The 24,734-nt window shown below is 35.5% G+C and overlaps 1 protein-coding gene, 2 long non-coding RNA genes, 1 other non-coding gene and 3 pseudogenes across 4 annotated transcripts; 1 reads left to right on the top strand and 6 right to left on the bottom strand.

Annotated features, from left to right (window-relative positions):
• Positions 1-491: 491 nt before the first annotated feature.
• On the bottom strand, positions 492-9,506 carry LOC120203934. Its single transcript, XR_005523907.1, has 3 exons — positions 8,859-9,506; positions 8,451-8,456; positions 492-503 (listed from the first exon to the last, which is right to left on the bottom strand). It is a non-coding gene; the product is annotated as an uncharacterized LOC120203934 (long non-coding RNA).
• LOC120203933 (pectinesterase inhibitor 3-like) lies at positions 4,082-4,878 on the bottom strand. The gene has a single exon (XM_039204069.1). It carries the CDS (start codon positions 4,848-4,850, stop codon positions 4,275-4,277), a length of 576 nt encoding a protein of 191 aa, XP_039060000.1. The 5' UTR covers positions 4,851-4,878; the 3' UTR covers positions 4,082-4,274.
• A 4,157-nt stretch (positions 9,507-13,663) lies between the features above and the next one.
• On the top strand, positions 13,664-15,956 carry LOC120203928 (annotated as a pseudogene).
• Positions 15,957-16,125: 169 nt separating this feature from the next.
• LOC120203925 lies at positions 16,126-16,683 on the bottom strand. The gene is made up of 2 exons (XR_005523906.1): positions 16,491-16,683; positions 16,126-16,362 (listed from the first exon to the last, which is right to left on the bottom strand). It is a non-coding gene; the product is annotated as an uncharacterized LOC120203925 (long non-coding RNA).
• Positions 16,684-16,849: 166 nt separating this feature from the next.
• LOC120203929 lies at positions 16,850-19,029 on the bottom strand (annotated as a pseudogene).
• Positions 19,030-19,087: 58 nt separating this feature from the next.
• Positions 19,088-19,160, bottom strand: TRNAA-UGC. The gene has a single exon. It is a non-coding gene; the product is annotated as a tRNA-Ala (tRNA).
• Positions 19,161-22,334: 3,174 nt separating this feature from the next.
• On the bottom strand, positions 22,335-24,730 carry LOC120203935 (annotated as a pseudogene).
• Between the last annotated feature and the right edge of the window lie 4 nt (positions 24,731-24,734).

Here is a 24,734-nt window from a genome sequence, read left to right on the forward strand (position 1 = left end):
CAAAATGTCTAATATGTGATGCATGAAATGTCCGAGGCATTGATCCAAAAAATATGCCTGTTATTCTGAATAACCCTTATTGGTGACAAAAGTGTTACGTCTGAAGAGACAAAAAACTCTTTTTGATGGTACAAATCCTGTACAGCTCTTGACAAATTGATTCGTCTTTTTCACTAGTTGAATATCCTGTCGAACCATTCCGGCTTCCTTGGCTAAAATGTGCAAATAATGAGATGCTTGCCCCAAAAAAAGATCTCGAAGGACTGCATCTTCGACTTTCACTTTCTACCAAGCTTGTTTCTAACGAAAGTGTTATTGGAGCCCTCCATCCAAAGCTTGCTTCTTGAATTCGTCAGTAATGGCATCTAGCTCAGCTAGTGTTTCACTATCTTGTTCTTGTATTTTCGAAAGGAGCGACCGAGTCAGTGACCTTTCCTCGTATTGCCCCTGCAACTTTGCCTTTGAGTATTCTTTGATCACGGTTGGACTTCTGAGCTTTTTATCTCTTTGTATTATAACCCCTTTGCCCATTAATGCAGATTATTTACGTTTAACAAACACATTTTTGGTGGATCTACACCCCGTTTTAAATGATGCGAATGATAAAAACATAATAAAAGAAGACAAAAATAAAAGAGTTAGTGAGGTAAATCAAAACAATAATAAAAATGAAAAAAAAAAAAATCCTACCCCACATGATATCTACCCCTCATGCTTTAATTCCTACCCAGACATGATTTCTATTCCGCAGGCTAATTTTAAACAAATCCTAACCGCATATTTGTCTAGTTCGCATGCTTTGAACAGAAATAAAGCAGGAAACAAAGCATCCTAGGGTTCGGAATGAGGTTTTGGGGCGGGCTCTACTTCCCTGTACTCTCTCGGTTTAGGTTCTAAAAACGGTACTCGAGTTCTCCTTGCCGGTGCCCCCTTGGGCTTACCAGACCCTTAGTCCTAAACCCATCACAGGCTTGTGTGGACTAAGTTAAACTCGAGGGGACACATTCCCTTATGCCCGCACGGTGAATAAATTCACACGAAGACATAAGGTATATGAATCCCGAAGGCTACTTGCTAGGCATATGCGGTGAATAAATTCACACGAATGCGTCGCTTTCACCCCCACTTAAAAGGGTTCGGAGCTCGGGTTTAGAGCTTAGAGATGACAATTTTGAAAAAAATCTGAAATCATTAAAAAACATTAGTACAACTATTTATTTGAAACAAAATAATCTAAGGTAAATAATTGGAATCGAATAGATAAATTAAAATTTAAATTTACAATTTTCGCATAAAAAGACAACGGAAAATTAATTCTGGCCTGACTCACTTACCTGTCCCCAGCAGAGTCGCCAAGCTGTCGCAACCGTCTTTCGGTTGTCTCCCGGAATTGGGCTTCGACTTGAATAATTGGGTTAGAGTCGCCACCGACCACTTTAAATCGAATTTAGGTGGGTCGAACACCATCTTACCTGATCTGCGTTGTACCAGAAACGTATCGAGTTCGGGAGTCGGTTACGGTCAAGGAAGGATTAGCACCCTTGAACTGCCCTTTCGGTACCGATTAATTTGCCGGTTGTCTTTATTTGCGAAAATTGGAATTTAAATTAAAATTTAAATTATTCGATTCGAATTACTTACCATTTGATCAGCTGGAATTTCTCTAAAAAAGATCAAAAACATTAAACACAAAAAAAAATATAATAATAATAATAATAATAATAAATTAACTAGAATAATGAATCAAAGGAGAGAAGAAAGAAAAAAAAAATAAATAAAATAAAAAGATAATTGAAAAATGAATAAAAGGAAAACAATATTAAATAAGTAAAAAACAAAATAAACAAAAGTAATAAAAAACAATAATAATAAAATAAATTTAGGGCAAATAAGATAAAAATGAAATAAAAAAATAATAATAAATATACTAATAAATATGAAATAAAATAAAATAAACAACATGAAGAAAAAGAATTGAAAAATATAAAAAATATTAAAATAGAAAAACTAAAAAAAGGAAAAACGGGAATGAAAAAAGTTTATAAAAAATAATAAAAATAAGGGTTGGGGACAAAATAATAATTAAACTTAAACAAGACAGTGACTAAAATGAAATACTAGCAAATGTAATATCCAGAGTCAAACTCTAATGAAAATAACAAAGCATATAAGAGTCATACTAAAATAAAAGAATTAAAACATTGAAGCTCAAAATAGAAGAAATTAAAAGTTTAATCCATGGCTAGAAAATGATATTACAAAGAAGGAGGGACCCGTTCTGCGATCATCCCATATGTCAACCCAGAGATGCCCTAAGTCCCTTAAACGGCGTCGTTTCGGGGTCTTTAAATACCCCCTTAACTGCAATCTCGGCAGAAACCCTCTCCCATTTCTAACCTCAGCCGTCTCCTCCTTTTCTCTCCTCTCAGATTCAAACACAGGAAAACCAGACATGAAAACCTCCCAAACCCTCACCCAGAAAACGTTACCTTTGTTGGCCTTTCACTTTTCCGGGGGTTTCTTCGACGAGGTGCACGCCGAGCCTTCGCCCCGAAACAAAGTTTGGAACTTTGTTTGTTTTACTTTCGGTTTAGAAAGTTTTCGTCTTTTGCTTGTTTTTGTAGTTCTGTTGTGTTGATGTTCACCGTTTGGTTTTTTGTTGATGGCTTCTATTTGTATACTGTTTTGGTTTTGGTTTGGTTTCTATCTTTCTTGATGATGCTCTGCGTTTCGGTGGTGATGGGATTTTTGTGTCGGTTGGCCGATGTTGGTTTCTGGTATGTGATGGCTCGGTTTTCTGTATGGTATCTCTCTCCTCCCCCTGATGGTTTCTCTCTGTTGTGTTTATAGGCCCCGATGGGGGTCCGTTTCCGACTGTTTTGGGGTCGATCCCGGATATTCCGGGGTCGTTCTCGGTGATCTCGGATGGTTCAGTCCGAGTAGTTCCGGTTTTGGTGTTGCACATCGCCGAAATACTCGGCCGGCCAATGACTTTCGATCCTCTGTAACCCTTGATCTCGACCGTTGGATTGGGTCAGATCCAACGGTCCAGAATCTGATGCGGCGCTGGACTTAACGTGGAAACCCTAATCTTTGGACTTTGTTTCTGGGCTGGGTCAGGCCCTGCTGTCTGCTTGGACCTCGTTCTGGACCCTGAACAAAAAACATAAAACAAAAATGATTAAATAAGAAATAATAATAATAAATAAAATAATTACACTAATAATAATAATAATAAATAATAATAATAATATAATAGTATAATATATATAAATATTTTTTAAAAAACATATATATAATTTCAAAAATGTTTTTTTTTAAATTATATAATATATATATTAAAAAAATGCTTTAAAAAAAATATATATACATTTTTAAAAACTATATAATATATAAATGTTTTCAAAATGTTTTCAAAACTATATATCATATAAATTTTCAAAAAAGGTTTTTCAAAACTATATATTATATACGTTTTAAAAAATGCTTTTAAATATATATATATATATATATATATATATATATTATACATTTCCAAAATGTTTTCAAAGACTATATATTATATATATTTTTAAAATGTTTTCGAAAAAAAACATATATTATATATCATATAATATATACTTTTCAAAAAGCTATTCTCAAAATTATATATATTATATGTATTTTAAAACATTTGTAAACTATATAATATATAGATATGTATATATAAATAAAAATCAGACGAAAATAGGTGTCTACACAAATAAATAATTTTTCCGAGGATTTTCGGTGATGTAAACTTGAGGAATCGGCTTGGAAGCTTTAAACCGTTGGATTTGGATAAAGACGCAAATCGTGGGGAGGGAATTGATCATTTAGAACAAATATTATTTATGTTGTAGCCAAATAAGCTTTTGAAACTTGTCATCGTTAATTGTTTATCCCGAGAATGGCAGACACGTTGGTGGGTCGTAATTGACCCATGGGATGGGACCCCTCTCCTGACATTTCGTTTTCAATTCCCAGTTTGGTCCGACATTGATAATAAGTTAAAAAAGTTATATTAGATTAATAACCAGGGAATATTTCAGTTTCCCGAGTGTAATAAATATTAAAATTAACTTGAAATTTATAAAGGAGAAAACATCAAAAAATAGGCACACGAGATTAAAGGCATATCATATTCTGCTAATCTATAAATAGCAAATATTATACACATACAGCTTGAAAAAAGAAAAACCGTGAACATGATAAGCCAATTAAATCACAACCGTCCATTATTCGTCATCAAGGATTCAACGGTGCCTACCACGACTTTCATTCAGCCTATTGATCATGTACAGGGCATTACTGGTGACCTTAGCCACATTTGTAATCTTCCTCTTCACGTCCGATTTAACGTTTCCGTCCACCCCTTCAAACCCATCGAGACACGTGTCCTCATTCGTCAGCGCCGCACTCACCCATGTCTGAGCATTGCTCATCTGAAACCCGAACGTCTCCCCTCTCAAGTGCTTCAGCTCCTGTAGGGTCTTGCTCAACTCGTCCATCGAGTCGGATATCTGGTCCACGCAATCACTCAGTGCAACTCGCTCCCTCTTGCTCTTCCCCGTCACCCTCGTCGTCAAGTAGGTCGACACTTTCCTCGCACGGGACAGGCTGACTTTGACGGCTGCTTGGGCCAAGTCACGTGGGGTGTCGGCTGGGCCGGAGTAGGAAGAAAGGGTCCTGAAGCAGAGGCTTGGATAGCTGGCGTGGACACACGATGAACGAACCAGATCATTCGATACGCCAGGCTTTGATGGGGCGGCGGCGGTGGCGGAGATGGAGAGTAAAAGGAGGATTGTTATGAGAAAGAAAGGGATTTCCATTGTCGAGCGGTGCTGTGAGTGTTCTGAGTTGAAGTTTGGTGCTTCTCTTTGACGGGGAGAAGGACCTTTATAGGGGAGAGCGATGACAAGCAATTATAATTGACGTAATGACTATATTACCTTTGAATTCATTTGACAGGTGTGATTTTTTAAACGTACTTTAATTTAAAAAATATTTTAACAATAGAATCAATATCAAACAGATAAAAAAAAAATAAAAATTATAACGGAAAAAATGACTTTAAATCAACAGGAATAGATAGAATTTGTATTTTTTTCATTTTTAAATTTGAGTTTAAAAGTAAATTATAATTTTACTGTTTGAATTTCATTTAATTATATGTTTATATTTTATTTTAATAATTTAAAATTAATAATTTTACTAAATTATTATTTAATAATTTATTTTAATTACTTAAAAATAAATAAAATTCATGATTTATATATTAAAATTCACTTTAATTTGCAAGCACTAATATATCTTTTTGTAATATTCTTTTTATCAAAATAAATATTTAAAATATTATTTCATAATAATTTTATATCCACGTGTTAAAAATTATTGATAATATATTTTTAATAAAATATTTTTATATTTTTATTATAGTTTAAGTTAATAAATTTTATATATCATAATATTAATAAGTGTAAATATAATTTAAATTTTATAATTTTAATTTACAACAAAATGTATGTAATGAATATTTTATCCTTAAACTTACTTTTAAACAATAATCTCAAACATTTAAATTTTAATCTGAACTTTTAAATGGAATTTAAAAAAATCTATCATATTTTCAAAAGTCAATTTTCAAAAATTCTATCAAACTTAGACCTGACAAATTTGACTCGAACCAATTTACCCGACCCAATATTTGATATTAACTTAAACATGATAATCAAATTTGATATGAAACGCAAACCATACCCGATCCAAAATTTAGTTAACTCAATATGGACCCATATCCAATTTGACACGAATCAAAAACAATACGAACCGAAAATAACCCAAACTAAAAGCAACTCGAACCGAAAATAACCTGAACCAAAACAATCCGAACCGAATTTAACTCAATCCAAAATTAATCCGGATCGAAAGCTATCTGAACCCAAAATTTATATATAATTGATTAGACTTATAACCGAATTAAGCCTAAATGATAAGATTAATAAACAAGAATACATTTTTACAAGAACATGTCAATAATTCTATATATACTTAATTGACCAAATCCAAAGGTTGGCCATAAATAAAAAATCAATCGATATGATATTGACTCTACCCAAAATTCAACCGATCAGATTTTGACTCGATCCAAAAATAATTGGTCTGATATTGATCCGAACAGAAAAACAATCGATCCGATAATCACCCAAATCAAAAATTAAACAAACCCGCTACCCAATCCGACCCAATTTACTATACACCGAATTAAATTCGAACCAGACTCAATCTAATAAAAAATTGAATATAATCTAAACCCAAAATAACCGGATCTAAATCTTCTGTTTGCCGCCTCTAGTAAGACTAGGGTTCGACGTGTAATTTGAGAATCACATACATCTGCGTATGATGTGAAGGATAGAAGTGGTAATTTGAGGATGAAGCTTATTGGGAGTTGATGCAAAAGCAAGGAGGAGCAGGAAAACGTCGGCAAATAATTAATTAGAGAGAGGGCATTCCAATGCTGGCTATTTATTGCCCTTCTCTACCCAATGAAGAAAAGGGGTTCAGATCTACCCCCACCCACTCTTATAATTCCAATCCAATGCCAGTTTTGTTATATATTAAGGTGCCGTATAATATGGATGAGAGAACTGTTCCTATTGGATCGAACAATGCAACTGAAGCATGACGGTATCTCCGGGTTGCGACCGTCTTTAATGTTCCTATTCGATGTCAAAGTGAGATTAACAGTAAAAAATTATAAATAAATTTCTTATTAATTTAAAATAAACAAAAAATAATATATATTTAAAAATAATTATAATTCGTCCCCAAACTATCAATGTGGAAACTAATGCAACCATAGAGCCATGCAAAGAAAGGAATCATTTAAAGCGATAACAACCTGGTAAAGATGGAGGGCTCTTGGCCCCAAACATGTGATGCACACAGAGTTGCAGGGGTGGCTCTGACCCACCACCACCACCACCGCCAAACGACTTGTTCCATTTATGTTCATATAAACTCAAAACACTTTCATATCTCCAAGGAAACAGTTCCCATTACATTTGTTGATTTAATAAAATATAATTCAAAGAATAGGAATGAAATGTGATTTATCAAAATTGTTGAACTTATATATGATTTATTAGTTGTTTATTTTGCCCAATACTCTCTAATAGACAATGAATTAATAGAATTGTTACTTTCACTCAACTATCCAATTTCCCTCCAAAACATGTGTTGGACAATCTCTGCTTTATCAATTATGTAGCTCCGAAATGGTTTATGTCCATGTGAAGCCGAGTTGCAGTCAGTGAGTCAGTACGACTGGGCAACTGGCAATGGTGGGGTTAATATGAAGGGCACAACACAAAAACTGAGTGGCGACTGGCGAGTGAGCCTTCCATTCCATCTAAAACCTCACTTTTGTTAGTCCAGAGTTGGGACCCTAAACCTCTCGTTTCACCGAATTTTAAGCGTGTTGAAATGAAATAATAATTGGGGCACTGCTGTGGGTCATATTTAGAGATACACAAAAAATCGAATATCTAATTTTTGCATAAAAAATATCTGAAATTGGATTTGAAAAAAACCGGATAAAAAATTGATTTTTTATCTGGAAAAAAATTCGGTATGAGGTTTAAAAAATTAGATAACCGGATTTTTTACCTGATTAAAAACATGTTACATCGGTTACATTATCCGGCCCTCCAAACCGGTTATGATCCGAACCGATTTTTTTATAAACCGGTTTTTTGACTTAGTGAAAAAACCAGATCAATTTTTATCCGATCCGGATCGGATTTAAATCCGGTTATGTGCATCTATAGTCATATTAGAGCATCATTAGATTAGGCTATAATCAGTACAATATTAGAGAACATGTTGGTATCATCGTCTATTGATTTTGTTCTCTAACATGGAACGGCGGGGGCAAACTGCAGGGATTTGTATTGCGATACAAATGCTAAATTGCTAATAACACCCATATAGGATGGCAACGCGTCGGAGTAGGGTCAAGTTTTTATCGATCTAACCCAACTCGAAAATATCATCCACTTAAATTCTATTCGACCCAAAAATTATATATTCTTCATTCAATTTGACTCGACTTAAAAAATTTATATTCTAATCTGATTCAACTTGACCTAAAAGAATATATTCTCCACTCAACTCTGATTCCACCCGAAGTTTTAGAGTATAAATCTAACCTGACTTGACCAGACCCGGTATAAAATAAGGATTTAATTAAAATAATAATATTTTTCAAAAATTTACATTATTATCCCCTGGTCAAGTCGGATTAGAGTTTTTTCACCCTATATCTGAATTCGATCCGACCAGACCCAGTCCAAACTCGATTTCTTTTTTAAGAAAATTTGATCTTATAAAATCATATCGAATCGAAACACTTCGATTTCGAGATAAACTACCATCTACTTGTTTTATAAAACTCACAAGACACATTTGAATTGCATGCACGAAGCTTCTTGTTTTTTGTTCGCATCCGCAACGGGACGGTGCCGATCAATTTTTATAGCTAATTTCACTTTTGACCCGGTATTATTTAGGGTAAATTATATATTTCATCTCTCAACTTTCTTATTACTCTTATTTTGATCACTAAAATTTAAATATTTAAACTACAAAAACAAGAACCGATTGCTAAAAGCTTTTGCATTGGTTTTGTTAATGGTTTGTCCGAAAAATACATTTACATGTTTCCAAACCTTAAACCAAAAGTCATTAAGCCAATGATTAAAGGGGAAAACATTACCAAACTACAAATTTATTTCTTAAGGAAACACCAATTGCCATACGAAACAGCTCAGCTGTACCTTGCTCTTCGACACGAACCATCCCATAACCGAACAACGTTTCCGTTTATCGCCGTCAAATCCTGATAACGGTACCACCCCGTCTCCCCTTTCCTCAACCTCAACACTCTCTCCCAACTCTCCCACCGGTCCCCGCCGCAACTCCCTTCCGTACAGTTCCCGTCACCTTCACTCCATTCCGTATCCGTCGTTTCACCATCGATGTCCTCTTCGTAATAACAGTCAACCTGGGCTTCCCACTTTTCGTCACCCCGCCATTGCAAACGAACCGCGAAACGCTCGTCGTCCCCGTAACGGAAGCTAGAGCTGAAACGGTCGGTTTTTCTTCAACTTCGGTAGTCGACCAGCCCTGCTTGTGACTTTTAACGGTCGAAGAGGAGGTGGCGGCGCCGGCAGCTTTGATTCTCCAAAACTAACTGCCGCCGTGATGACAGCGACCCACGTCCATAGATTATTAACAACAGTGAAGATCCCAAACTCAGGTAGTTAAATGCTAAAGCTTCGAGCCGAGAATCCAACAACTGCTTCATTTTGTTCGTGTGGTTTGTGAGAAGAACAATCTGAAGCGCCTATAAATGGTAAGGGATTAGGTGTAGGATAAGGAAATATGGGCCGTTGGATAGGTCAAGTTGAGGGAGGGGATCTTGATGAAGAATTCCAAATGCTGAGAATCGGAAGCGAAGATGCTAATATGCTTAGGTAGATGCCAATTAGATAAGCCGAGTTTTAGGTTAATATTATGTGTGACAGGTGGTGGGTTATAATTGGTGGTGATTTTCAGCCGAATATATTGGGTAGTTTTGTATTACTGCAATTTAATATAACTCTAATTAAATATGCTATAATAAATGTTAATGATTTTTTAATATTTTTGTTAGAGTGCTACTTAGAATGTTATTTTTTTTATCGAAAATATTAATTTCGTTATCTAAAATAAATATTTTTTATATTAATATTTTTAGTATAAAATAATATTTTAAATAACACTTAATATTAATATTTTTGATAAAAAATAATATTTTAAATAACACTCTATCTAAAATATTAAAAAAATATTAACGTTTTTTATAACATCTTTACTTAACCTTATATTCAACCGTCACATTCATGGGTATATGAGGCTGAGAGTTAAGAGCGTCAAAGAAAATATATGTATTGTGTGAATATCACTAAGGCACGTGGGAGCAGACAAGTGGTCCAATGAAAAATGAAAATCCAATACCCCACGTCTCCCTCGCTTAATGACTAGCTTAATGACTAGTACTAATTAGGGGTGTACAAATCCGGGTACCCGGATTTTCGGGTATCCGATTTCCGGGTACCCAAAACTTCCGGGTCGATAATTTTTTGACTCGTGTCCCAACCCGGATGTTATAGGTATCCGATAATAGGTTTCTTGGATTTTGCGGGTACCCGGTAATCGGGTACCTGATACCCGGTTTTTAATTTTTTATTTTCAAATTATTAATTTAAAAAAATATACACACAAATTTAAATGTTCGAAACTTCGAATTACATACTCTAATATCCGAACATAAAATTTAAAAGTTCAAAATACAAAATATAATAATCCATAATATAAATAATTCATTATATTTTATATAATTATATATAAAAAAAAAACTAACCGGGTACTCGGGTACCCGGAAAAACTAGATTTTGTGACCCAGGCCCGACCCGGAAAATGTTGGGCCGGGTACCCGACCCGGCCGGGTAATTTTTTTAGAGACTAGATTTTGTGACCCCCCGACCCGGAAATGTTGGGCCGGTACCCGACCCGGCAGGGTAATTTTTTTTAGAGAATTACCCGATTTTTTTAAATCCGGGTCAGCAAGTCGGGTCAACCGGGTCAGGTAATTTTGCACACCTCTAGTACTAATGCCACAATTATTGGCGGCAGTTTTTTTTGGAGTTCACACAATTAAAATTGAGATAAATTATACATTTAATATTTAAATTATCAGTTTTGATTTATTTTAGTATTTTAATTTTTAACTTTTTAAAATTATATTTAAAATTTATTTTTTGTTTTATTCTAGTATTCTGTTTAAAGTCAACGTTAAAGTTTTAAAAAATTGAAAGATTAAGTACTAAAATGAACTAAAACTGATATTTTAGGTAGTAAACATGCAGTTTTTAATGGCATGTACTAAAATGGAACAAAAATTAAATGTTAGATATGATTTTAAAAAAATTGAAAGTTTAAGTATTAAAACAGACTAAAATAATAATTTAGGTATTAAATGCATAATTTACTCTTAAAATTATATAAGAGTGGCGTGTAGTTGTAATGGAAAATATATAAGGTTATCTCCAGCCCTCATCTCTATTCTACAACATCTCTATCTCTACTCTAAAGATAAAAGATTAATTTATCTCCAACACTATTTATACATTACTACCAACTCTACTTTATTCACAATATTTAACTATTAATATGTTTATTTATCTAATTTTAATTTATTTTTATCTATTTACAATTTAATCTACTTGAATTTATATATGTTTAATTTTTATTTTATTGTGTATAAATTACAATAAAAAACATAAAAGATAGAACAAGATAAAATAATATAACAAATAAAAGGAAAAGAAAAATAAAATAAAATAAATAAAGTAAAAAAATAAAAATAACAAAAAAATGTAGCGTAGCTACACTGCAACTCTAGATGTAGAGTATCACTGTAGCTTTTATCTATTATCGCGTTGAAAGTGGAGATGGGCTGGAGTTAAAATTCATCTTCAAAGTAGAGATTTTTTCTACTCTAGTGATGCACTGAAAGTGATCTAATTCTAGTTTTCGACATTAAATATTAGGGTAAACTCTAAAAATAGTCACACATTAACATTTTTATTTGTTTCAGTACATTCATTGTTATTACTTTAAAAAAAAAAACTTGACGTGACACGATATCTTTTGTCTCTCTTATTTTTTTTCGTGGTTGAACCTCCTCCTTCAATGTCTAGTATCGTCTTATTATCCATTTTAGTAGTAAATCTACAACGAATTTCATAATTATTTCTCAGCATAACTCAGTTCTACGATGTCATCAAAATTTCTATTTGTCCTAAATGGAAAAGAGAACTTGCAAAGAAAAGTTACCAATTTAACCAACATTTCATGTCATTCTCATGTTAATCTGTCATTTTGAATTGTCATATTAATATCGTGGATTATCACGTCAGCACTGTTAATTATTACATTAGTATTATAATATCAATGAAAAATGTTTGTCAAAGGACCACATTCAATTTATTTTATGAGTTAGAGACTCACATTAAAAAAATAATACGATGACCATATTGATTTTTTTCAAAAATACAAAAACCCGCCTTTTTTGGCTAGTAAAAATATCTTTGTGCAGTAACAATTAATTAGAAGTAGCTATGGGGGAAAGAAGTTTCTAGAATTTTCGCTTCAAACCTTTGGCAAGCAACCACTAATTGTTGGTATGTTCCACGGTCGTCTTGGGGGAAAAGCAGTACAAGGCATTGATATTCAAAAGTGGTTATATGAATGTGCACTCGGACCGCTCCCCTTCCACACATTTTGTGGATGTGGGATTGTATTTTGGCTGCGCCACCCACAATGGAAGGTCACTCAAACGGACCAAATGTGAAATCAATTTTGTCCAAGTCAAAGTCTTTTGTCTCTCCCTAAACTTGATAGGCAAGAACTATGTAAACCTTAATACCGGGGAGGGAGAAGCAGCCTCCCATAGATTCCATGGAACGGACTAGTATTATTCCTTTCCATAATAAAAGGGTAAAGTATGTAAAAGGTCACCTGATCATACGATATTATTGTTGTGTTCTCTTACTGTTTAAATGACATATCTTTGTAATCGTATATAAGTGCTTAATTTTTAACAACAATTTTTTTCAATTTAAAGCATATTTGAAAATGTTAAACCCTTATTTGAGTATATTAAAAATTAGTAGACCTTATTTAAATATTTAGAAGGTTAGATCCTTATTTGATTGTTTTAAACGTTAGACTCGTGTCGTACCTGAGTAATCATCCTATCCAGAGGGGAGGGAAATAGGGAAAGAAAGAGGAATGTTCTTAATAGATCTAGAACTACGACCTAAGAAGATATGAGAAAAAAAGATGAATAGCTTGACCACTCGACTAAATATGTTTATTATAAATTTAATTATAATCATGTCTAGAGGGGAGGGAAATAGGGAGGAAAAGAAAGGAGAATGCACTTAGTAATCTAGAATTCATGACTTAAAATAAATACGATGAAAAATGAAAGCTGGACCACTCAACCAAATATGTCTGCTCAAGTAATCCTTAAAATATTAAACTTTTATAAGAGTGTTTAACTTAATCATACTCACTAAATTCAATGTGTCTTAAAAGAAAAGTTAAACCATAGGGTGAGCAAGTGAGTAAGAGAAATGAAGAAATTTAGTGATAAAGATATATTGTTTTCTTCGTATTATTTGGATTCAAATAATTTTATTTGGAGTTACATGCAAATTTAATCAGATATATCAGAAGTATTGAAGATCGTAATAATTAAGTAGAAATATGCTCATTTTTATGGTGACGATAATAAGGGACCAAATCCGCATTTGCAACTGTAATAATATTACATATACGAACGAAATGAATTGGTCTGCGCCATTTTCTCTCTATATACCGAACTCTTACGTCAAAATTCACGTGCTTTTGACAATGACTCTCCCGTTCCATGCAACTATATATAACGTGCAAATGCTGAAAGCTTTCATCACCTTCATACTCTCCAACCCTAGCTACGCTTCATTTCTCTGCAAGAGACTCGAAATTTTCAATGGCTGATCTTCACCATGAAACCACTCCTTCGATCATCTCCAAGATTGCCATCATCGGAGCTGGTGTTAGTGGCATCGCAGCTGCTAAACAGCTATCTCACCACAGCCCGGTCGTTTTCGAGGCATCGGATTCGATAGGCGGGGTGTGGAAATCCTGTGCGTATAAATCTACGAAACTACAATCTGCTCGTAAGGATTACGAGTTCTCGGATTTCCCATGGCCTAACAGAGTGATCCAAGTTTCCCTACTCATGTTGAGATTGTGCATTACTTGGAATCATATGCTAAAACCACTTTGATGTTCTGAAGTTGTCGAGTTCAACTCAAAGGTGATGGAGCTCCGGTTCGTCGGTCACCATGAATCAACCGAGCTTGCTGCAAATGCTGGGGCATATGTGAGTCCATTGCCAGGCCACCCGGTTTGGCAGATTGCAGTGAGAAGGAATAATTCTGAAAACCTTCAGGTTTGATGCTTTTTAATCACTAAACCAACAAAATAAGAAGGGTTTGTTTGTTGATGGTACGATCCATGGTTTGATGCTTATTTACTTTCAGTTGTATGCGTTCGAGTTTGTGGTTGTATGCATTGGAAAATATGGGGATATACCCAGGATCCCAAAATTCCCAAACAACAAAGGACCCGAAGTGTTCCAAGGGAAGGTCCTTCATTCCCTTGATTACTGCAAGCTGGACAAGGATGCTGCTACTCAACTACTCAAAGGGAAAAAAGTTGCAGTCGTTGGCTACAAAAAATCAGCCATTGATCTTGCCGTAGAGTGTGCAGAAGCAAACCAAGGTAATTTATCTAGTAAATGAGATGGTTAATATCAAAGTAATTGATTTATTATAAGTTTCGAATATTATATTCACTAACCAAGTGATAGATTAATTAATGATTTCTTATATAATAAGAGATAAAAGGAGTAAATTTTGCATGGTTTTCCACGATAGGAAGGCCGAAATTTACATGGGTTTGATTTATTTATTTGCTCCAAATGATTATTTGAAGGGCCTGAAGGGCAGTCATGCACCATGGTAGTAAGGACTTCACTGGACTGTTCCACATTATTGGGTGTGGGGTTTGCCTTTCTTCTTGTTATACTCAACAAGATCTTCTCAGTTCCTCCATGAAAGGCCTAACCAAGGCATTCTCAGGACCCTGCCTGCTATCTCTTATCTCCCATGGTGAGTTGACATTTCTTAACGCCCTTAAAAGACATATATATTACATGCACATGGTGTTCTATATAACTGATACTTGTATTTTTTTCTCTTTTCTGCAGAGGCGAGGGGTTTCGAAGTTCGTCGAAATCCTACTTGCTTTGGAAACTTCCATTGCAAAAGTATGGATTGAAACCAGACCACCATTTGAGGAAGATTACGCTTCATGTCAGATGGCCATCATGCCTGAAAATTTCTTCACCGAGGCTGATAAGGGGAACATTGTTTTAAAAAAATCATCGAATTGGTGGTTCTGGAAAGAAGGGATCGAGTTCGATGACAAAACTAAAATGAAGGCCGATGTTGTGATTCTCGCGACTGGTTATGATGGAAAGAGAAACTCAAAACTATTTTACCAGATCTTTTCTGTAGTTTAATAGATATCATCCTTCTGGAATCATTCCCCTGTATAGGTAAAAAACATAGCGAAAATAGAGCTTAGTTTGGGATTTTTCGACAAGACTTTTCAGACTAACTGATGATTAATTACTGTTCTGGCAGGGGCACAATCCACCCATTGATACCGAACATGGCTTTCGTGGGTTATATCGAAAGCGTTGCGAACCTTCACACCTCAGAGCTTCGTAGCATGTGGCTAGCCCGATATGTGGATGAGAAGTTTAAGCTCCCGAGTGTCGAAAGCATGCTGGAACAGATATATAAGGAAATGGAGGTGTCGAGGAGGACAACCAGGTTCTACAAGAGGCACTGCATTTCGACATTTAGCATCAATCACAGTGATGAAATCTGTGAAGAAATGGGATGGAATTCTTGGAGGAAGAGTAGCTGGTTTGCCGAAGCATTTAGCCCTTATGGCAGTCAGGATTATAGTCACCAAAACTAAAATGATCACACAGTCGCTTCTTTTTCTTTATTAATGTGCATCTCAGATAAGAATCAGCTGATGCAGAAAAGGAAAACAATAAATGCTAATAAGTGAAGTAGAACTAATCATCAATTCACCATAGAGTCATTCAATTTCAATGTCCTCAAAAGGACTTATAGGGGTTTCCTGTGTTTGTGATATCAATAGAAAGATGAAAATAAAATAAATGAAGAAATATTCTGAACATGCAGCGGAAATTCAAACTTGTTGCATTAATATATATATATATATATATATATATAGAGAGAGAGAGAGAGAGAGGTGCACATGCAAGTATGGTCATAGAACTTGTTGATATCATTTGATGTATAGAATCAGTGTCACAGGAATTATTAGGAATTCAATACGCAATAATTAATGCCAAAATAATCACTCAAGGAGATTTGATGCTTGTTGATTCAATACAAATGAGAAGGTACAAAACTGAATGACCGCATTCTTTATGATCATTTAACCAGGGTCAGGTGTTGTATTTTTCAAATGTGGTTTTAAAACATACCCATCAACAGCAAAGTTTCTAGTGGCGGAAGGGATTGCTAAACGGATTCCATCCAGTTCAGGCCTTGCGATTATTGACATCCTGGTCAACACCTGAAAAGTTCAAGAATATGACAATCCATTTAGATTAAACTTCAATATACGTATTACATGCATACATAATACATACATACATATACATATATATGTATGTTTGTATTCTATGTGATGAATGAACTCACGTTTCTGTAAGACCAAAGGCGAGGTCCAACATGTCATTCTCCTCATCACATGGATCTTCTAATTATTATAGTACTCCATATCCTAGCAAAAAAAGTTAAATAGTTTGTTTGAAAGAAGATTATGAATTATTATGAATCAATCAACAGCATGACGTTTGATTAGCATACCCACTATGACATGGCATGTTGAACAGGCAAGTGAGCCTTCACATGCTCCTGCAATGATGGCACAATCAGACATTATTTTTAGGAAAGAAGCGTAAAGTAATCAATCAAGTAAATATCTGTTTTGTTACCAAAACGGTTATTTGTATCACAAAAGAATAAGGCAATTGTTAGATCCATGGAACGCTACAAAATTAATGGATCAATAATAGATCATAAGTCTTGCCTTCGACCTCTATATCATTTTGATGAGCTGCTTCCAAAATTGACATTCCGATGGGCACTTTAATGGAGATTTCTTCTCCATCCTTGAGACAAATGTGACAGGTATCCTGAAAAATAAGATAATCTAACTTGAATAAATGGAGAAAAAAACAGTTGTACATTAAATACATACAGAACCATTAAGTGTTTAAAGAACAATGTTTGATATGCTATCAAACTCCAAACTTTAATTGTCGGTGAATGAATCACAATCTGAATCTTCCACCAAATAGAAGTTTAAAAGCCCATTGTGCAGGGATGGAAAGTAGAGAAGAAAAATACACAAAATCTGATTAAAGACACATGCATACTTAAGACACAAGTCCTCCTATTCAGGGGTTCTGGTGCTCTGGATGCCACCCTACCCCACATATAACCTGAGGCATTAATGGACACTGAAGGTTGAAGTTCACCTTGAAGTATGCTAAAATTTGTCTGAACGATATCAAGTTCACCATGCTCATACAATTTTATTTGAAAACAGCTTACGTTTCTTTCTGTTTGTCCCCTCCCTCAGAAGAATTGTTGGAATCTGAGTTAGAAAAATCATGATGCTTTTGAAATATGGCCCCTGAAAAGCTCTAGTTTCGGGCAGTAATTCAATCTGTCCAAAAAAAAAAATGAAGAAAAGAGAAATAGATCATGGGAAAAGTTCAGTTTTCTTATCCCATTCTGTAAAGTGCAATACCAACTGTTTGTCTATAATTCTTCAATTTCTATACCAATACCAACCACAGATTTTTCATACTTCAATGTATTCTGGTAAGAACCGGCACCTACAACTGATTAATGTTCGGATTTCGTCAAATGTTGGTTAGTATGCTTACCAGATTTCTCGCATACTTATCATCCAAGTTTTGGTGCTATATTCCTACCCCACTGACAAATCCCCAAATTGTTACTATAACTAAAATTAATCAAATCATTCCATCCCCTCACTAAACAAATTTACTGCCACACTATTTCTTCTGTAGATATTATAAGAGAACAATCTTTCCACTTGAAAACCAATCTGCAAAATGTTGTCAACTGGCTCATCTAAAACCACAATTTACATGGACAAAAAATATATCCTAAAGACTGTCCACAGCTGAATCGACCTAATTATAATGAGGGCAAGGCTTGATTGTGTCATTAGAGAATTGATTAGTGCAGTCAATGCATTCCATCTCCTAAAAGCCATAGGGTAACATAGTCATCTCCATCATTCAAGATAATTAACAGGGACAAGCACATATCATAATCACTTTATTAACTTTAAACATTTTCCATAACATCCAACGAGAGTAGACTATATCCTTGTCCTAGGCTGCTTTCAGTGACAAATATATAGATAATGCATGTCAAATTATAACCGTATCGTTTTGAAAAAGGGGAAAAAATGAAAATAATAACCACTGACCGGAGAACGATGGTATTGTCCACAGGGCCCTTGTCTAAATCTTGTTCTCGAGACACAAGTATATCCCCCTATATAAAAGAAAGCAATTTGGAGTCAAGTCAGTAAATGAGAAATCATTTCATTCAGATGAAGCATTGGTAAGAACCCGCAACAAAATACCACTCTAAGTAAAGCAAAATGGCAATTTCCCATAGAATCAAACCGTAACAGATGAACCCAAACTGAGAGAAGTAGCAAACCTCTGGATAGTTCTTTGGCAATCCAAAATCCAAATCTAGAAAGCCTAGGAATTAGCATATTTTGATATTTGTAAAACGGAGCCCTGCTTAAAGGAGAAAACATGAATATGCTTAGAAACATATCAAATATAAAAGGACTAGCTTTTGAAGCTCATTAGTCAATAAAGTTGAACTGAGAATTCAGGTAAGATGCTGCTTATTCATACCAATGTACACGTAAATCTCCAGAAAGCTGAAATCACGAAAAAATTCAATTGAGAAACGAACTTCAGAAAAAAAAATGATACACCTTTTTTACAAGGAGATGAACAGAGGAAATTTGAACCAAGTTTGGGCCAATCAGAGTAAGATTTTTGCTACGAGTGCTCCAACTGGGTCTCTTGAGTAAATAATATGCGTCGCTGAGAGAGAGGAGTATTCGAGGAAGAAAGAAGAGAGTTCGAGACCAAACCACAGCAAAACTAAAACAACGATGTCCACGGAGAGCGGAGAAAGAATCTTCTCTCCGTAGAAAATAAAAGGTAGGCTGGAGAAGCGGGGGATCGAAGCCCGTGCCTCTCGCATGCAAAGCGAGCGCTCTACCATTTGAGCTACATCCCCTTTGCTATGTCATAATATATTTATTTTATATTGTTAAAAATATGAAGTAAAGCATGTGTTGTGCTTTTGGACTTGCTGAGTGAGCCAAGCACTGCGTCAAGGAGATGAGATAATTTGGGATGTTAAGTCGTCAAATTCTATAGAAACTCTTTTATATCGAATGTATTTGCTTCAAATACTAATATTTTAGGTTAATTATGATATTTGATTATAATATTATATATCATTTAGCCTTTTAATCGATTTTAATTATAATATATATTTGAATTTTAATATTTAGATCTTTTAAATTTAACACTCTACTTCATGTTTGAGTGATTTATGATGAAAGACCATTTCAGTTTAATATTCAACTAATTTAATTCTAGTTCATTACCTTTTGAATCAAATAAGATTAATCTGAAGTAAAGTAATTGATCAAAATAATATTTAATTAAAATTTTCATTGAATCATTAAAATAAATAATATTGTATTATCAAAAAATATATATGTATTAAAAATGGTAATTGGTTTTCATTAACTATTGAAGGAATCAAAACTACGTCGCACCCAAATATAGAGAGAAAATGGAGATGATACTCATCAAAATTTACATACAAATATAAATATTAAACTTAAATATACGAAGGAAAAAAATATTTCATTGAAAATGACGACCAACATCAAAAGAAACCCAATAACTTTCATAAAAACTAATTCTCTGTCAGATGAGATGTTTTATGAAGTGATAAAACAGTAGGTGACAAACACCAAATCAACATTAGTCTTGCAGAGAAAGCCTTGTCAGTTGCTGGTCTATTATACCTACAAAGGAGGATGGTGAATTGGATCAAGAAAGGTCTTTATCATATGCTTGATTTATGTGTCTGTTGCATTGAAGTTGTCAGTTTGGTTTTCTTCGGAACTCTACTTACACGTGTCTTTGTCAGCAGATTGGTTGCATTGTTAGCAGATTTGGGACAAAGGGGTGGCATCTTGAGGTTAGTTGGTAAATTTGCTTTGCTTTGGGGTGGTAAACGTGGTGCAGTGAGTTTAACGGATAGGCTTATCTCATTTCTCCATATAGCTGAACGCCCCTTCTACAAAGGTATTAAGTGGCTACCTTCCCAATCCACCTTTTTTTGACATTTCTGATATATATCTGGGTGCTAGGTGCTGGTGGTGTTCTACTTTTCCACCTAGATTTATGTTTGTTATATGTTCTTGCTGTACTGATGTTGTACTTTTCCTCTCATGTCCTGCTTTCTTCCCATAGGATCTTGGCTTTGTCAGCATGGGTCTTGTTTGCGGTCACTAGTTATTGTCCAATCGCTTCCAACTTTTGTGCGGAGCTGGACAACAATAATCCCTCCATGTCACTGAACTTGTTTCCATTATTGGCTTATACGTCGCTCTCATGATACTTGTCATGTTATGGGGGAAAAGAACACTTGGTTATGAAAAACCACATGAGCAACATGGCCTGGTTTTGACATCATCAACGGTATGGATTCTTGCTTAAACCTTTTATTGAAGGAAAATCTAGATGGAGGGGCATTTATATTTGTCTAGTATGTTAGCTTCTGATTCTTATCATGCATGCTGGTTTTTGTCTTTGAGTTTGTGCTTTTACGCACCTGACCAACTAAGGGTTTGAGTCAGAGAGGAATCTTGAATTAACAGTTAAACAGCCACTATTATCACAGACAGAATGAGTTAATATCTTCATTATTACTTGCAGATAAGAGGGCTTCTGATGGGCCTGATTGGAGGAGTCACGATTGTAATGTTAATATCTGTAAATGCTTTGCTTGGCTGTGTCAGTTTGTCTTTGCCTTCAAATTTTCTTCCATCATCTGCACACTTTATCCATGGCTAGGCTCCAAGTTTATGGGAAAACTGCTTTTTATGGTTCTTCGAGGAATTGTTACTACTGGCATTGTGCTAGTTGAAGTACTGGTTTTTAAATCATGGTTGCCTGATGAAATTTTGCAGATTTGGCTACCATTGGGGAATTATCATATCAGGGATTGCATTTTCTTGACCCAGAGGTAAACTTTCTCCCTTGCAATATTAAACTTTGCTAACAAGTGCCCTGATAATGGTTCAATGGGATTACAGGTCTCTAATGGCGATACCCGGGTTATGGCTTTATCATTGGCTCTATCAGGCATTCGGCAAAGAAACGAGGGCAGCCTCTCGATTCAATCGGGTTGCGGGCTGGGATAATGGCTTCAAGTTTTGTTCTACAAACAAGTGGAGTTGTAAATTATGAGGCCAACCATCCTCACTGGGTAACTGAAGCTTACCCCTTTCAACCTTTTAGTGGAGTAGTTGGTCTTGCATTTGTTTTAGCGTTGGCAACTATTTTCTATCCGAGACAACCTCTGGAACACAAGAACCTCGAAAGAACCAAACAGGAAATGTAGGGTTAGAAGAGCAGCAGCCTCTGCCTCAAATGCTGCTGCCTGCATTTTGGGTCAATCAATAACCTCCAGTCTTTGTAATGGTGATGGTATAGCAGTGTACAGTTTGTAAAGGTATATAACATAATACGTTCACAAGTAATTCTAGGGATTCCGACCGACCCGATCCAATCGGGTTGGATTTTTCTAAAAAAAAATTGAGTTCGGGTCGGGTTTAGGGTGAAATAAATCCGACCCGACCCGAAAAAATATATAATTTTACCTTATATATTAGGGATAATTACAATAATACATCTCTATATATAAAAAATTAAGTCACTATTTTTATTAAATAAAAATAATTTTTTTATTATTTCGTGTCGAATCTCGGGTGGAAGCTCTCTTGTTCTCGGTTCGGGTCGAGTGGACCAAAAACTCGACTCATGCCCTTCCCTAAGTAATTCCCTTTTCTTGTCATGAAATCCAATATCAAGAAATGAGTATATTTGACACCTATTTTATAACTACTGGAGTGGTACGAGATAATGAGACGTGATATTATGAAAATTTTATCTTTCATTAATGATTTAGATATCTAAATTTGTGTCAATAAAATAACTCATAAACATATATATATATATAATTAAGTCACTGTTTAATTTATGATTTAATATTTTAATAAATAACTTAAAATCATAAATTTTAGTAAATAAGAATTAGAAAAAAATTGAATTATGAAATTAGAATTTAATTTTTTTCTAACGGTCAATAAAGGATAAGGCATCGAGATTCATCAAATAAAAACAAAATGAAGAGAAGAATTAAAATGAAAAGGACAAACTTTTGCTTAAATTGAGCGGTGGAAAATGCCGGCAAAGAAAAAGAGAAATACAAAATGAAAACAACAATTATTATTCTCCAGAAAAGAAGAGGTCCGTTGCTGTTCATCGCCCTCGGTTTACTCTCTGCCAAGGAACTGATTCAGCTGCAACAATTCACAAAACCAGCATCATATCATTAAACCGGAGACCTTGAAGAACGACTAAAGCATACCGGAGTGAGAAAATTACCAGTTTGCGGTACTTGAGGGCATAGAACATCTCGAGATAACGGCGGCTCTCACGGCGTTCGAGGTTGGAGACATGCTTCCAGAACCCGTACACTCCGGTGAGTGTCAATAGTCTCTCGGAGTAGATCTTCCATGTATATCTGATTTCCAAACCATTTCATCAATTTGAATTTCGTTAGAACAAAGCAGCGGCATAGAACGTTGGCGCAAATATGAAAAGTAGAAACAAGATTGGTTAGAGCTTATTCTCCTCAATACGTTGCAATCCTCCTTGTGAGATCTTGTCCCAGTGAGATGGATCCACTTACACTTCTCGAAGAAATCGACGAGTATCTCGGCAGCTTGATCGCCGTGGTAAGGATCGATGTTGAAACCGGATTTGCCGTGGACAATAATCTCAGCCGGTCCACCGTTGCAAGTGCGAAAGTCGGCAGACCGCAAGTCATTGCCTCCACGACTGTCAATCCGAAAGCTTCGTACAATGCGGGCTGTACGAATGCACCTTTGGTGTCGCAGATGTATCGGTAAAGTTCTCCGTTGCGGATCCTGTTCATTTGGGATGATATCCATCTGAATTGGCCGTTCAAGTTGTACTTTTCGATCAGATCGACATCTCTTCATTTCGGCTTCTCCTCCAAATCTTTTGATTCCTTTCGCCTGTCCCCACCTACAACTACAAGGTTAACCAGCTCGCGCAGCTTTGCGTTCTTGCCATACCACTCGACGAGTCCAGTTAAATTCTTGACACGATCCAGCCTCGCCATTGTAAACAGAATTGGCCTGTTGCGGTCATTGAGCACACATCTGTCGACAATCATGGAGAAATTGTTAGACCGAACAACACATGCTTAGTAATCGGTTTGCTAATGGAAAGCTTGCACTTACAAGTGTTCTTCATTCTCGACTTTGCTCCAAAGAAGGTCTTCAATCTCGGGATGGAAATGCTTCAACCTCCTCTTCTCTCGGTGTAAGGGAAGTATATCCATATCAGCACCGGGGGACACAATGTTGAATTTGGGATCGAACACATCGATGCCATGTACGACACGGTAGAGACCAGGAAGAGTGAAAGCGGTGTGGCTCTCGTACTGCCCTACAGTATCCTTGCTGGAAATCATTAGAGAATATATAGTTAATGATCTATCGCGCAGAGTTCGGGGACGGATTTCAAGAAAATATTAAATCAAATACTGAGGACACAAATCTTCTATATATGTATACCTTCCTGCAATTCCTGGAAAGTACTGGTGATGATGAAATCTGTATGGTTCATGGCAAAAAGATCAGCTGTAAATTGGCAGGAGAAATGGTATTGTCTTCAAGCTTTTTCCAGTAGATATCTGAATCTGATATTTTGTCTTCTCCAAAGCATGGGCAATGGTACACTATACAAGGGTGAAAAACTAAGTCATTTACTGAAATACATCGAAATATGAGATCGTCATACAAGATCCGAGCGAATTAGTTTCTCACAACCTGTGTGACGCCCAGTTTATGTGCAAGCAGGAGGCGACGATATTGCCATCACTGTAGTTTCCGATAATCAGATCTGGCTTGCCTTGCAGCTCTTTGGAAATTTCATGAGCAACATCCTATGAAACATAAAGATTTACTAGTAAATACAACAGTTGTGTTCTACCATCCTAGAATGAATATAAGAAGATCAATGGTTCACCTCGGTGTAAGTTTCCAGATATGGCCAGACTTCGAATCTTGAGATCCACTACACACAATTCCCTTCTCTGTTCTAAAAGGTACTCGAAGAATATCTGAGTACTCTGTTCCGTATACCTTCTCAAGTCGTTGGCCACAAGTTGTTCCGACGGCATCAGGAAGAAGTCTAGTAATCTGAAAAAGAACATAGGCAAATAAGCATACAAAATAGCCAAAATCACATGCGAAGAACCTGAAACAAAGCAGTAACCAAGAAATCTCACAATGAGGATACGCGGGGTGATGTTGAGTCCTTGCTGCTTGATACGGAGGAGCATCTCATTCTCTAAAGCTCGGACTTGATCCAAGATATAAACAACCTGGCCACGGTGTCGGGGTACCCCAAAACATTGTCCTGAGCAAAGTATCCGTGGGGAGTAAGAATCACAACATTGAACACCATGGGG

Source organism: Hibiscus syriacus, unplaced genomic scaffold, assembly GCF_006381635.1.
Source record: "Hibiscus syriacus cultivar Baekdansim isolate YM2019G1 unplaced genomic scaffold, ASM638163v2 tig00010526_pilon, whole genome shotgun sequence".
In the NCBI taxonomy this organism is placed as follows: domain Eukaryota; kingdom Viridiplantae; phylum Streptophyta; class Magnoliopsida; order Malvales; family Malvaceae; genus Hibiscus; species Hibiscus syriacus.

Excerpts from the sequence above, each read along its gene's own strand:
- LOC120203933 (XM_039204069.1), bottom strand. The coding sequence starts at position 4,850 with ATGGAAATCCCTTTCTTTCTCATAACAATCCTCCTTTTACTCTCCATC.